The 12096-nt window shown below is 56.1% G+C and overlaps 1 protein-coding gene across 1 annotated transcript; it reads left to right on the top strand.

Annotated features, from left to right (window-relative positions):
* Positions 1-1955: 1955 nt before the first annotated feature.
* ACTB (actin beta) lies at positions 1956-6797 on the top strand. The gene is made up of 6 exons (XM_040079232.2): positions 1956-2054; positions 3547-3675; positions 3975-4214; positions 4744-5182; positions 5508-5689; positions 6054-6797. Exons 2-6 carry the CDS (start codon positions 3553-3555, stop codon positions 6195-6197), a joined length of 1128 nt encoding a protein of 375 aa, XP_039935166.1. The 5' UTR covers positions 1956-2054; positions 3547-3552; the 3' UTR covers positions 6198-6797.
* Positions 6798-12096: the final 5299 nt, after the last annotated feature.

The raw sequence follows: 12096 nt of genomic DNA, 5'->3' as shown, positions 1-12096 counted from the left end.
CCCGAGGCTGGATCCCCTTCCACTGAGGGCTTCCATGGGGACTCTCCTGGGCTCTCTCCTCCTTATCACTGTGGCCATCTCCTGTGAGGAGCAGATGGCATAATCCCAAAGCAGCCTGGCAGGACACGTCCATCACTGCAGCCACCTCTGCCCTGTGCGATGAGGCATGGCCCTGGGGTGGCTCAGAAGAGCCCACAGGTCTCCTGTCACCCTTTGGAGGGTACCACCCCTCCAAAGCACCCACCTGGGTGCAGCCATGATGCTGAATTTTGGGGCACCTTCATCAGGATGAGGCAATCCTGGGGAAGGGGATGCCATCCAAAGGAAAAGGGTTCCTCCTGTATTCCCATATTTGCCTGGTGTCCCATTGCCTCCCATCCCCCCAGGTAATTGGAAATCTCCATCTCAATAAGCTTTTGCAGGTTCCTCCTGCTGCTCTCCTCCTTTGTTCATCCCACAGCAGGACTAATGAAGGAATAATGAAGGAATAATGAAGGAATAATGCCTGTGTCCCCTTCAGCGAGACCCACACGGGCAGTTTGGGCAGGGAGCCTCATCCTCCTCATCCTCACCGTGATCTCTGCAGCTCCCTGATGACAAAGAGCTTGGCTGGTGTGGCCTGCCAAGACCTTGACTGCAGGCCTTACTCCTGCCTCTATGATGCTGGACAAGCGGTATCCCATGGAGAACAGGCATTTTGAGCCCTTTTATTCCCGGGATTTTTTTTTTTTTTTTTTTTTTTTTTTTTTTTTTTTTACCTGTCACTACTGTTTTCGAAAGGCTGAGATTACACATCCAAGGTCCCCACGCTGAAGTCTGTGCGCTTCCAGCCGGCAACAGATTGCGAGTGGCTGCTGCTACTTTACTTACAGGACTGCTTAATTAACTTGATTAATCAGCCCGTGTTCGCACAACACTCTGGAGACGCAAAGCCCTCTGGTTGCTGCTGCCTGCTGCCCCGCGGCCGCTGCCCTCGCCTTTATTCCTGACCAGCGCTGGATGGTCACAGGCAAGAAGGGAATTGCAGAAAGGCAGCCTGGGCTGGAGCAGCCACGTCTCCTACTCCAGCAAGGTCTGGATCAGCGGACAGAAACAAATATTGCTCAAATCTGACCAAACCACTGCTCCCATCCTGTCCCCTGCCAGCACGGGGCATGATGGAGAGCGGGGAGCAGGGCCCCCTGCTTGACTCGATGCCTGAGCCTAAGCCAGCGGAGCGTTCCCTTCTCCCAGGTCCCGCTGCCACCGGAGCCACACGGTCTTTAATGGTGCCCGGTGGCGCCGGCGGCGTTCCCGGTTGCCCGGGCGGGTCCAAGGGCCGAGGGCCTGGTGGCGGCTGGCAGGAGCCGGGTCGCCTCCGCTTGCTGACATCAGCAGTGAACTTGGCCCCGCGTCCCGCTCGCCCCGCTCCCGGCCGGGGTCACCGGTGCCCGCCCGGCACAGGGGTGCAGGTGACGGGCGCTCCACGTGCCCCGCGCCGGGCAGCGCCGCAGGCAGGGCGAGCAGCACCCCCGCCATCCCACACCGCCATCCCACACCGGGATCCCACACCGCGCTCCCCCTTCCCTCCCGGGGGGCCGCATCCGCCCGGCTCCCACAAGGACGACAGGCGAACGGGCCGCGACCCCCACCCGCAGGGCTTTGTGTGAGGACTGGGTTGGGGGGGGGGCTGCACGGGGGCACCGGAGCACCGCGAACCGGCACCAGGCAGAAGCCCCGTCCCCAGCCCAGCCCAGTGACACCGGGGGCCGCACCCCAACCCCACTCGGTTCCCCCCCCCCCAAAACCACCGCCACCCCAATATTTTCCCCCCTGTCGGGGCGGCGGGGCGGGGTGAGGGCCGGGGGGCGTGCCCAGGCGCGGCCAATCGGAGCGGCGCACTCCGAAAGTTTCCTTTTATGGCGAGGCGGCGGCGGCGGCGGCCCGATATAAAGCGCGCGCGGGCGGCGGGCGGGAGCCGCCGCGAGCTCTGCCTGCCCTCACCGCGCGCGCGCGCCCCGCTCCCGCCGCCGCCTCGCGCCCGCCCCGGCTCCGACCGCGCCAACTCCCCAAAGGTGAGAGCGGCACCGCGACAGCGCGGGATAGGATAATGGCGCTACCGATGAGGATTTTAATGAGCCCGCGTTAGAGTGGATATCGGTGCGATCGGCGTCGTTGGGACGCGGCGCGCCCTTTGTGCGCTGGCGGGGTGGCGGCCCCGTAAGCGCGCTGCCGCGTTTTAATAGAGATATTAAATAGGGATAGAGGCGCAGCTCGCTGTTTAAGGCCGGATTCGATTCGGGGGTGATGCTTGCGGAGGGGGGGGGGGGGGGGGATGTTAATCCGCCCGGTAAGAGGATTGCTGGTGCGGACGGAGGGAGCGGGCTGCTGTGTCCCGGGAGCGGCGGCACGGACGGGGGCGCGGGGCTTTGTCTGCTCCGCGGAGCCGCCCGTGCTGGGGCCGGGGCCCGGGGGCGTTGTCCCCCGTGAGGAGGGGCGCGGCCCCCCCACCCCGCGCATACGAATAGTCCTGCTGGCTGTTGCTCGCAGGGAGGGGGCGGCACCCCCTACGCGGGGCGAGGCTTTGGATCGGAACAATGCGGGGTTGGGGGGCGCAGGGGGGACCCTCCCCGTGTGCCCGGAGCGCAGGTGCAGGCGGGGCTGCTCGCTCCGGCTCCGACTACACTTCCCAGGCTGCCCGTGCGGGGCGGCACATGTGCGGCAGCTGCCGCCGCCCCCCCGCCACCGGATTACACCGGCGCGGCCGGAGCCGCCGGGGCTGAGCCTGGGCGGGCGGCAATTGCATAAGGCGCTGGCTTTAATCCCGCCCGTGGTGCCGCCGGTCGATGGGGCAGAGCCCCGGTCACGCTTGACTAGTGGGCTGGGCGTGGTGGCCGGCGCTCGGTCCTGCTGCGGTTCCTTGTAGAGGCTCGCCGAGGCTTTGAGGGCTGTGCAAAGGGTACGAGTGCTGCTGACTGTGCCTGGCACACGGCGGGCACCGGGCGTGACCCCCTAGGCTGGGTGGGCGCGTCAAGCCCCGCTGATTGACACACGGCGGGCCTCCGAGGAGAGCGCCGGGCGTGACCGGCGAAGCTCTGCGGAGGTGTTGAGCCCCGCCGGCCGGCTCGAGGCGGGGCACCGGGCGTGACCGGCGGGGCTGTGCGGAGGCGTCGAGCCCCGCTGGCCGGCACACGGCGGGGCGCTGGGGTGTGGCCGCCACGCCCGCTCGCTCCGGGGAGCGGCCGCCGCCGTCCCCCCGACAGCCGGTGGTGGCGGGCGAGGCGCGGCGCGGCGCGCTCCATCCATTGCCTTTTATGGTAATAATGCGAGAGGGCGCAGGGACTTCCTTTGTCCCAAATCCGCGCAGTGCCGAAATCTGGGAGGCGTCGCCCCCTCTAGCGGGCGCCGGGCGAAGCGGAGCGGCGCCGGCAGGAAGGAAATGGGTGGGGAAGGCCTTGGCCGGCATCGCCTGCGCTTCCCGCCATCGCCTTCCCTTCCCGCCTGCCGCCGCGGGACGGGGCTTGGTGTGTGAGCGGCGATGCTCATCTCTCTCCTCTCCTCCCGCAGCCAGCCATGGATGACGATATTGCCGCGCTCGTTGTTGACAATGGTTCCGGTATGTGCAAGGCCGGTTTCGCCGGGGACGATGCTCCCCGTGCTGTCTTCCCATCCATCGTGGGTCGCCCCAGACATCAGGTAGGTGGCTGGTTGTGCTTGTCGTCTAACAAAAGAGAGGAGTTTTGGGTGGAAGCGGTTCCCCTGGAGGCATGAGGCCCTTTTATTTGGCTTTGTACCATGAGAGGCCTGTGTGCTGCAGCACAGCTGGTGGGGAATGCAGCCTCCTGCAGAGCCTTTGTGCCGTGTGTGCTGGAACAGCTGACTGGATGCCTTTCCTGATATGTGGCAGCAGAGGGACAATAATGGGAGACTTAGATTTATGTAAAGGAAGGTACCCACTCTTTGGCTGTACTTACAGCATTGTCTTTGTTCTGCAGGGTGTGATGGTTGGTATGGGTCAGAAAGACAGCTACGTTGGTGATGAAGCCCAGAGCAAAAGAGGTATCCTGACCCTGAAGTACCCCATTGAACACGGTATTGTCACCAACTGGGATGACATGGAGAAGATCTGGCATCACACTTTCTACAACGAGCTGAGAGTAGCCCCTGAGGAGCACCCTGTGCTGCTCACAGAGGCTCCCCTGAACCCCAAAGCCAACAGAGAGAAGATGACACAGGTGTGTAGAACCCTGCAGCTTGGAGCTACAGCAGATAATTGCTGCAGGCCAGCTCTCCTCTTTCATGTTGTCCTCTCTCCTTCACCACTATTCTCCCTTTTTGCCATCTTTACAGGGTTTTCCTTTCCTGACCTGAGTCTCCTCTTTGCTGGACCTTGACAGGTTTTGTTTGCTTTTCTAAGCTGGCTTTCTCTGAGACTGAACTAGCAACTGGTCTAACTGCTGTTTCTGACTAGGCACACTAATCCATTTACAGCCCTTGAGTGACTCTACTGTAGTTTACTTGGCATTTGTTTTGCTCCTTGCTGTGATAATGTGGATGGGTCTGTGGCAGTGGTGTCCTTGCTCAGGCTATAAAGTGGCAGGTGTGGGTGGAGAGCAGGTGAGATAAGCATGAACTTTGAGGGGGAATATAGAGGTACCTCTTACCTAGGGGCAAGAGTAAAACCACTTGCATGGACTTGGTATAGACATGTAGCAAGAACCCAGTGCTTTCCTGTTGACCTAACCTCTCCTTTTCTCTCCCTAGATCATGTTTGAGACCTTCAACACCCCAGCCATGTATGTAGCCATCCAGGCTGTGCTGTCCCTGTATGCCTCTGGTCGTACCACTGGTATTGTGATGGACTCTGGTGATGGTGTTACCCACACTGTGCCCATCTATGAAGGCTATGCCCTGCCCCATGCCATCCTCCGTCTGGATCTGGCTGGCCGTGACCTGACGGACTACCTCATGAAGATCCTGACAGAGAGAGGCTACAGCTTCACCACCACAGCTGAGAGAGAAATCGTGCGTGACATCAAGGAGAAGCTGTGCTATGTCGCCCTGGACTTCGAGCAGGAGATGGCCACAGCTGCCTCTAGCTCTTCCCTGGAGAAGAGCTATGAACTCCCTGATGGCCAGGTCATCACCATTGGAAATGAGAGGTTCAGGTGCCCTGAGGCCCTGTTCCAGCCATCTTTCCTGGGTAAGTCCAGCTTTTCTAGGATACTCTTGTGGCGCCTTAATGTTCCCTCTGTGAAGGGTGACCTGGAGACCATGGCAGTGAAGTCCCAAATATTTGACTGCTGGTCTTGTTAGCAAGGCTTGTGCTGCCCCCATTTCCTACATAGCTTAAAGCTGCTTGAGGGACTTGGATCAGCAGAGCCAGAGGTTGAATCTGTCCAAGCCATGGCTCTGTAGTGCTTTTCTGCTGAAAGGACTGCTGGTCTCTTGGTTGCCTGTAGTATCTTCTTAGGCTTCCTTGACTCTGTCTGAGCCCTTGTTGACTTGAAACTCCTGCTTCTTCACAGGCATGGAGTCCTGTGGTATCCATGAAACTACCTTCAACTCCATCATGAAGTGCGATGTGGATATCCGTAAGGATCTGTATGCCAACACAGTGCTGTCTGGTGGTACCACAATGTACCCTGGCATTGCTGACAGGATGCAGAAGGAGATCACAGCCCTGGCACCCAGCACAATGAAAATCAAGGTAGGATGGAGTTGGGGGAACATCTCAGCCACCCCTGTTAGGGGTGAAATACACAGCACGTGTGGAGGTGTTAGGCTGGTGTCCCGCTGCAAAAGATAGAAACCCTGTCTGTCTAGTACAGCCCTGATGGCTTTGGGCTGGACAGGATGGCACTCGCCCAACTGCATGAATAATGGTATTAAGGACTGGCTGCAAAGGAGGGAGGTGGGTGTGTGAGGTGGTGTCTTGATCCTGCTTTGACTTCATGGTATCTTGGCCAAGGTTAGATAAGGGAATTAGGCAGCAGCTCCATCTTGCAGGGCCGTGTGTGGGCTGTGAGCGTGGCATGATGCTGTGTCTGACTGGTTCCTCCTCTTCCCTGCAGATCATTGCCCCACCTGAGCGCAAATACTCTGTCTGGATCGGAGGCTCCATCCTGGCCTCCCTGTCCACCTTCCAGCAGATGTGGATCAGCAAGCAGGAGTACGATGAATCCGGACCCTCCATTGTCCACCGCAAATGCTTCTAAACCGGACTGTTACCAACACCCACACCCTTGTGATGAAACGAAACCCATAAATGCGCATAAAACCAGACGAGATTGGCATGGCTTTATTTGTTTTTTTTTTGGCGCTTGACTCAGGATTAAAAAACTGGAACGGTGAAGGTGTCAGAAGCAGTCTTAAAATACAACATGTCGGAGCGAACGCCCCCAAAGTTCTACAATGCATCTGAGGACTTTGATTGTACATTTGTTTGTTTTTTTAATAGTCATTCCAAATATTATAATGCATTGTTACAGGAAGTTACTCGCCTCTGTGAAGGCAAAGCCCAGCTCGGAGGGAGTCCACCAGTTACAGCTGGTGTTATAATTGCTTGTCTGTAAATTATGTAACCCGACAAGTGTCTTTTTGTATCTTTCCGCCTTAAAAACAAAACACACTTGATCCTTTTTCTCTTCGATTTGTCAAACAAGCAGCCTGTGTTCCCCAGTGATAGATGTGAATGAAGGCTTTACAGTCCCCCGCAGGGTCTAGGAGAAGTGGTGCCAGTATGTGGGGGAGGGAGGGGCTACCTGTACACTGACTTAAGACCAGTTGAAATAAAAGTGCACACCATAGAGGCTTGACTGGTGTTGGTTGTTGATTTTATTTTCATGCCATTCTTTTGACAGTTGCTCCTTGCTCTGATCTCGCCCTGCCAGGCTGCACAGCTCCGCTATCAGGCTGGGGGGATGCTGGTGCCATGAGGCACGAGGCAGATGGCTCTGGGTGATACGGGGAGGGGTAGAACTGAGCCTGCCAAACCTTGTGGGTCTCTAAGGTTGCCTTGGGCAGGAGTTCTCCAGATACTGCTGGTATGTGCAGCAAGGACCTGCTGGAGGAGCTGGGCTTGTAATGGGGGATTCAGTTGCACTTTCCCCGATGTTGCTGTGTGTGTCTGTCCCTCGGTGTTCGATGTCTCACGCTGGACTGATGGAAGCAAGTGGGATGTGCTGATGCCATAACCAAGTCAAAGCAGCTGCTTTCTCCCTCTGCCAAGGTTCCTTTGACTAGTCTGCAACTCTGCATGGGGCAGTGTCCCTGCTCCAGGTATCAGAGCTTGCCTGTCCTGCTCCCGGTTTGCCTTGGGAGGGAGGCCTGGGTTCAGCTGGGGAGACTCGTGCCCTGGCAGTGTGCTGGCTGGGTGGAGCAGCTCTCGGGTGAAAGCAAGAGAAAGTCCTGTGAACTGGAAAAAACTGACTTACGAGAGCAGGGCTACTGGAGTGCTACATGGGTGGGGCTGGGAAAAAGGTGCAGGGAGGAAGGAAGGAGGAAGCTTTGCCAGGGTGAGTTACATAGCTCCAAAGCAGATACCTGCCTCCAGCCCAGCCTTTACCAGGAAGGTTTTGGGCTTACTGACTCTGTACCCATCCTTCGAGCTTCCAAACCTATGCGGGTTCAGCCTTGTTTGATCAACTTCTTTGGGTTTGTGGAAAAGAGCAGGGATGGCCCTGACAAAATTGAGACCCTGCTGAGTACAGCAATGTCCACAAGCCCCCAGAGCTGGAGTTGCATCTGTGTAAAGGAGACACAGAGGATTGGGGCTACTGGGTCAGGAACCAGGAAAAGCAGAGCTGGTGACACTGTTGTCAGCTCGGGGAGACCAGACCTGGGAGCGTTTTCAGGAGTGAAGCTTCCCAAGGCACTGCCAGCCTTGCCTGCCTTTGAAGAGCTAATGGCTGTGATTGTGTCATGCTCTAAGCAGATGAAAGGCAGGGAACAGGCTCTAGTTCCTCTTTAATCCTCTGCCTGGCCTGCTCCTGCTCTGGCATCGTGCTGTACTCAGGGTGGACTTGCCGGTTTCTGCCCCTCATCTCCCCAGGCTCCCTCCTGGATGCAGTGGGAGCCTGGCGGGGCTGGAGGTGCAGACTCTGGGCTGAGCTGATGAGTACTGGAAGCACCAGTTGGCAAGAGAGGAGGTGAAACAGGTTGGAGCAAGGCCCAAACTGTGCTTATAACCTGAGGTCTTGGGGAAATGGGGTGAGGAGGAGGCAATGGCAGCTCCTGGGGAGAGAGCTGGGGGGAGCAGGGTAGGACAAAGGCCAGCAGCCAAGAAGAGATGACAGCAGTAGGGAAATGGGGTGCCTTTTTTCCAGCCTTTTCTGAAATGGTCACTGATTGCTGTGGGAAAATGTGCTGAGACACAAAGACCAGAAGAAACGTGGGGGTGAACAGCAAAATGCCAGGTGCTGAGAGCAGCTCGGGTGGGCAGAGGTGTGAACATGGGGTGACTGCAGCAGCGCTGCTGGACACAGAGCAGCTGGGATGATTTTCATGCTCTAGAGGTACGCTGTTAGCTAATAGTCTGCAAGGGTTTTTCTCCTTTCTTCCAGTTTCACTTGCTCTTTTGGGTAACCAGCCCCTCAATAAAATGAGGCTGGGTCTTCCACAGCCCTTCCTGAGGTCTCTCCAGCATGAGGCCATGGTGTGCACAGCCACTTTGCAGGCCGCTCCAGCAAGGCTCCATTTATCCCTCCTCTGGGCCATTACATGCTGGAGAAAAGAATGTGGTGCCGGGCAGGGACAGCTGCAAGAATTACTCACTGCTCCCAACTCCAGTGAGCACGGGGAGAGAGCCTGGAGTGGTTTTCTCTCAGGAATGTAAAGTACTGGAAGAGAGGGGATTTTTTTAACAAGTTTCTCCACCATGGAGTTTCAGAGGGCTCAATTCACCCCTCACTGTTTCACAGAGGTGGGGAAAGGCCTGTCAGGGAGGGCAGTAGAGGAGCCATGTCCTGGCTTTGTCAGACTCAAGGGAGGAGTTGTGTAGGGAATAATCAGTGCTCTGGCTATCTCCTCCTCCAGCACACAAATAGCCTGGGGCTGTGGGGAGACCAAAAGCTTTAATATGTCCACCCACGGGCCAGGCTGAACATGTCCCCCTGTCTGGCTCAGCCATGGTGATGTTCCAGCATTCCTCAGGCTGTGGAGACAGCTGCACTCGCCTCTAAATCCTTCCAAGTCATCCAGCCCTTTCCTACCTCCCTGTAGCTGCCCCAGGAGAGATGGCTCAGCTCAAGGGAGCTGAGCAAACATGTTTTACACCCTTTCTTCCCTCAGAGTTCCCAGCTTTTCCTCCTGCTGGAGACAGTCGCTGGCACTGCACCTGCAATTAGCTGGTGACCTGGAAAGTCACCTCACTGAGCTGCTTATGGAATCAAGCCACCGCCAGGAATTAGTGATGTCCTTGGCAAAGGAGATGGTTGCAGCTCTCGGGATTTAGCCCTGAAGGGCCTCATTGTCTCTCAGTTGTGTCAGGGACAGTTGACCAGAAACGGTCCCTGGATGGGGAGGGTCCTGTTCTCTCATTAGTGAGCATGTGCTCCTTCAGGAGAGGTGCCAGCTGGCTGTGTGCAAAAATCCCAGGGAATCTCAGAGCACTCAGCCTCCTTGCAGAAGTCCCCTTGGAGGATGCAAAGCACCAGCTTTAGAAAATGGCCATTCCAAGGCACCCGTTCAGGGATGGGTCTGTGGTATTGGCTGTGCTTGGGCAGGAGCAGTCTTGGTCTCTGAAGTCGTTCTTTGCAGAACTGCTGACCTGGAGCCTGTCCTGACTTGCATTATACCCATCTGTAATCCACTTGAGCAGGCCTTACAGTATTAAACTATATCAGGGATTGAGAATTACTTCCAGCAGTGGAGCTTGCAATCCACCCAAGCATACCAAGTGCTGTGGCTGCTGCAGCCTAGCTGGGCTTTAGTCAAGCTGACAAAAAGATGTTCAGTCTGCATAAGTCTTAAGAAGAATCGGAGGAGAGAACTGAGGCAAGACTTTCCAGAGGAAGAAACATAAAATCCCCAGGACAGGCTGGCCTTGAATGTTAAGATATTTTGTTTTATACAGAGCAAAGTATTTTGATAGCGGTATTAATTTGCCTGTCTGGACTGGGACAGCATGATATGTACCTGCCTTGTTTGGGCTAGGAAAATGTGTACTGTTTGTTAGATGACCAAAGTCTACCCACATGAAGAGCATTCCTGAAGTGAGGCACAGCAAGGATGTTTTCCTCTATCAGTGTCTGGCCACCTCCCAGGGCCATGAAGAGAAATGCCAGAGTTTGGTGTAGATGTTAAATTCCTTCCTCCTTTATTGCCCGCTTCTGCCTCATGTTCAACCTCCATGTCTGATCTGCACCAACACGCTGCTCGTTTATTTGGTGGATCACAAGTCCAAATACAGCTCCTCTTACAAAGCCTCGTTTCTCCTCAGGAAATCCTTACACCCCCCTTTGTTCCCAGTACTTATTTGGGGCTGTCAGCTGCTCTCTGGTCCCTGTATGCCCCAGGGCTGGAGGGGCAACCGTGGCTGCTCTAAACTCCAGCTGCTCCAGCCACCCCGGCTCTCTGGGCAGGGCCTTCCTCTGCCTTTGGGATTCACTGATGGTTTTATTTATCATTTGCATTGGAAATGCAGGTCTCCTCCACCCCTGGTCTCTGTTTTCCCTGGTGACTGCAAATATGGTAGGTTGGTATTTTTCCCAGATGTCAAACAAGTTGGTCTTGACTGAAAGGCCTCCGGATTTAATTTGTGATTACCTTTTATTTAAGTGAAACACATGACAAGCAAAGCAGGTACAGATCCTTTACAGCAGCTCTCCCTCATCTAAGAGCTAAAAATGGTTTTCCTCTTTGACTCCAGAGCTCTCTCACAAGCCTAGAAGCAAAATACATAATCAAGACTTGAGGCACTTGCTATTTCTAAGTGAAACCCCCAATTTACCCTTAATGTAATTCACGGCCTTAAATGGCAACAAATCAAGCAGGAAGAAAATAGCAACTTATTCATCTTCCTTTATGGGTCATCTTTAAAACACATTTTCTATGAGCAAAATTCCTGAAGCATACACGTAACTGGAAATTCCAGCGCTCTAGTCCTGTCTGTACTTGAGATTTGGGATAGGAGCTATGCGGAGCTCCACTGCTGGAGCCAGCTGCTCCCCTTGGACACGGCTGTGAGCGACGGCTGTGGTCGCAGCAGCGGTCACAGCAGCCCTGGTTGATTCCGCATGGCCCTCTGCACACCAGTGAAGGGTACCATGGTGATATTGGGAAGAAGTTCTTCCCCATGAGGGTGGGCAGGCCCTGGCACAGGGTGCCCAGAGAAGCTGTGGTTGCCTCCGGATCCCTGGAAGTGTCCAAGGCCAGGTTGGACAGGGCTTGGAGCAACCTGGGATAGCGGCAGGTATCCCTGCCTGTGGAAGTGGGATGAAAGGAGATGATCTTTTAATTTCCAACCCAAACCATTCCATAATTCTATAGCGTGACCAGCAGGACCAGGGTGGTGATTCTGCCCCTGTACTCACAACTGGAGAGGCCACACCTCGAGTGCTGCTCCCAGTTCCAGATCCCTCAATCCAGGAAGGCCATTGAGGCACTGGAGCGTGACCAGAGGAGGGAATGGGGCTGAGGAAGGGTTTTGAGCATCAGGAGCAGCTGAGGAAACTGGGGAGAGCTTGGGATGGAGAAAGGGAGGATCAGGGGGAACCTTCTTGCTTTCCACAGCTCCCTGGCACCTGGCAGGAGTTTGTAGCGAGATGGGGGTCAGGCTCTGCTCCCAGGGAGCAATGGGCAGGATGAGGGGAAATGGTGTTAAGCTGTGCCAGGGGAGGGTCAGGTTGGACAGCAGGAAGCATTTCTCCACAGAAAGGGTTGTCAGGTATTGAAAGGGGATGCACAGGTGGGTGGTGGAGTCACTCCCTGGAGGTGCTTAAGGAAAGCCTGGACATGACACTCAGCGTTCTGATCTAGTTGACACGGTGGTGTTCGGTCAAAGACTAGACTCGACGAGCTCAGAGCTTTTTTCCATCGTGAACGACCCCGGTGCTCTCTGACTCCACGGCCCCGCCACTCCCACCATGGCGGCGCCGCCCTCAAGATGGCGGCGCG

This window comes from Hirundo rustica, chromosome 15 (genome assembly GCF_015227805.2).
Source record: "Hirundo rustica isolate bHirRus1 chromosome 15, bHirRus1.pri.v3, whole genome shotgun sequence".
Taxonomy (NCBI): Eukaryota; Metazoa; Chordata; class Aves; order Passeriformes; family Hirundinidae; genus Hirundo; species Hirundo rustica.
The sequence above is the reverse complement of the archived record's forward strand: the minus strand, read 5'-3'. Positions and strand labels throughout refer to the sequence as shown.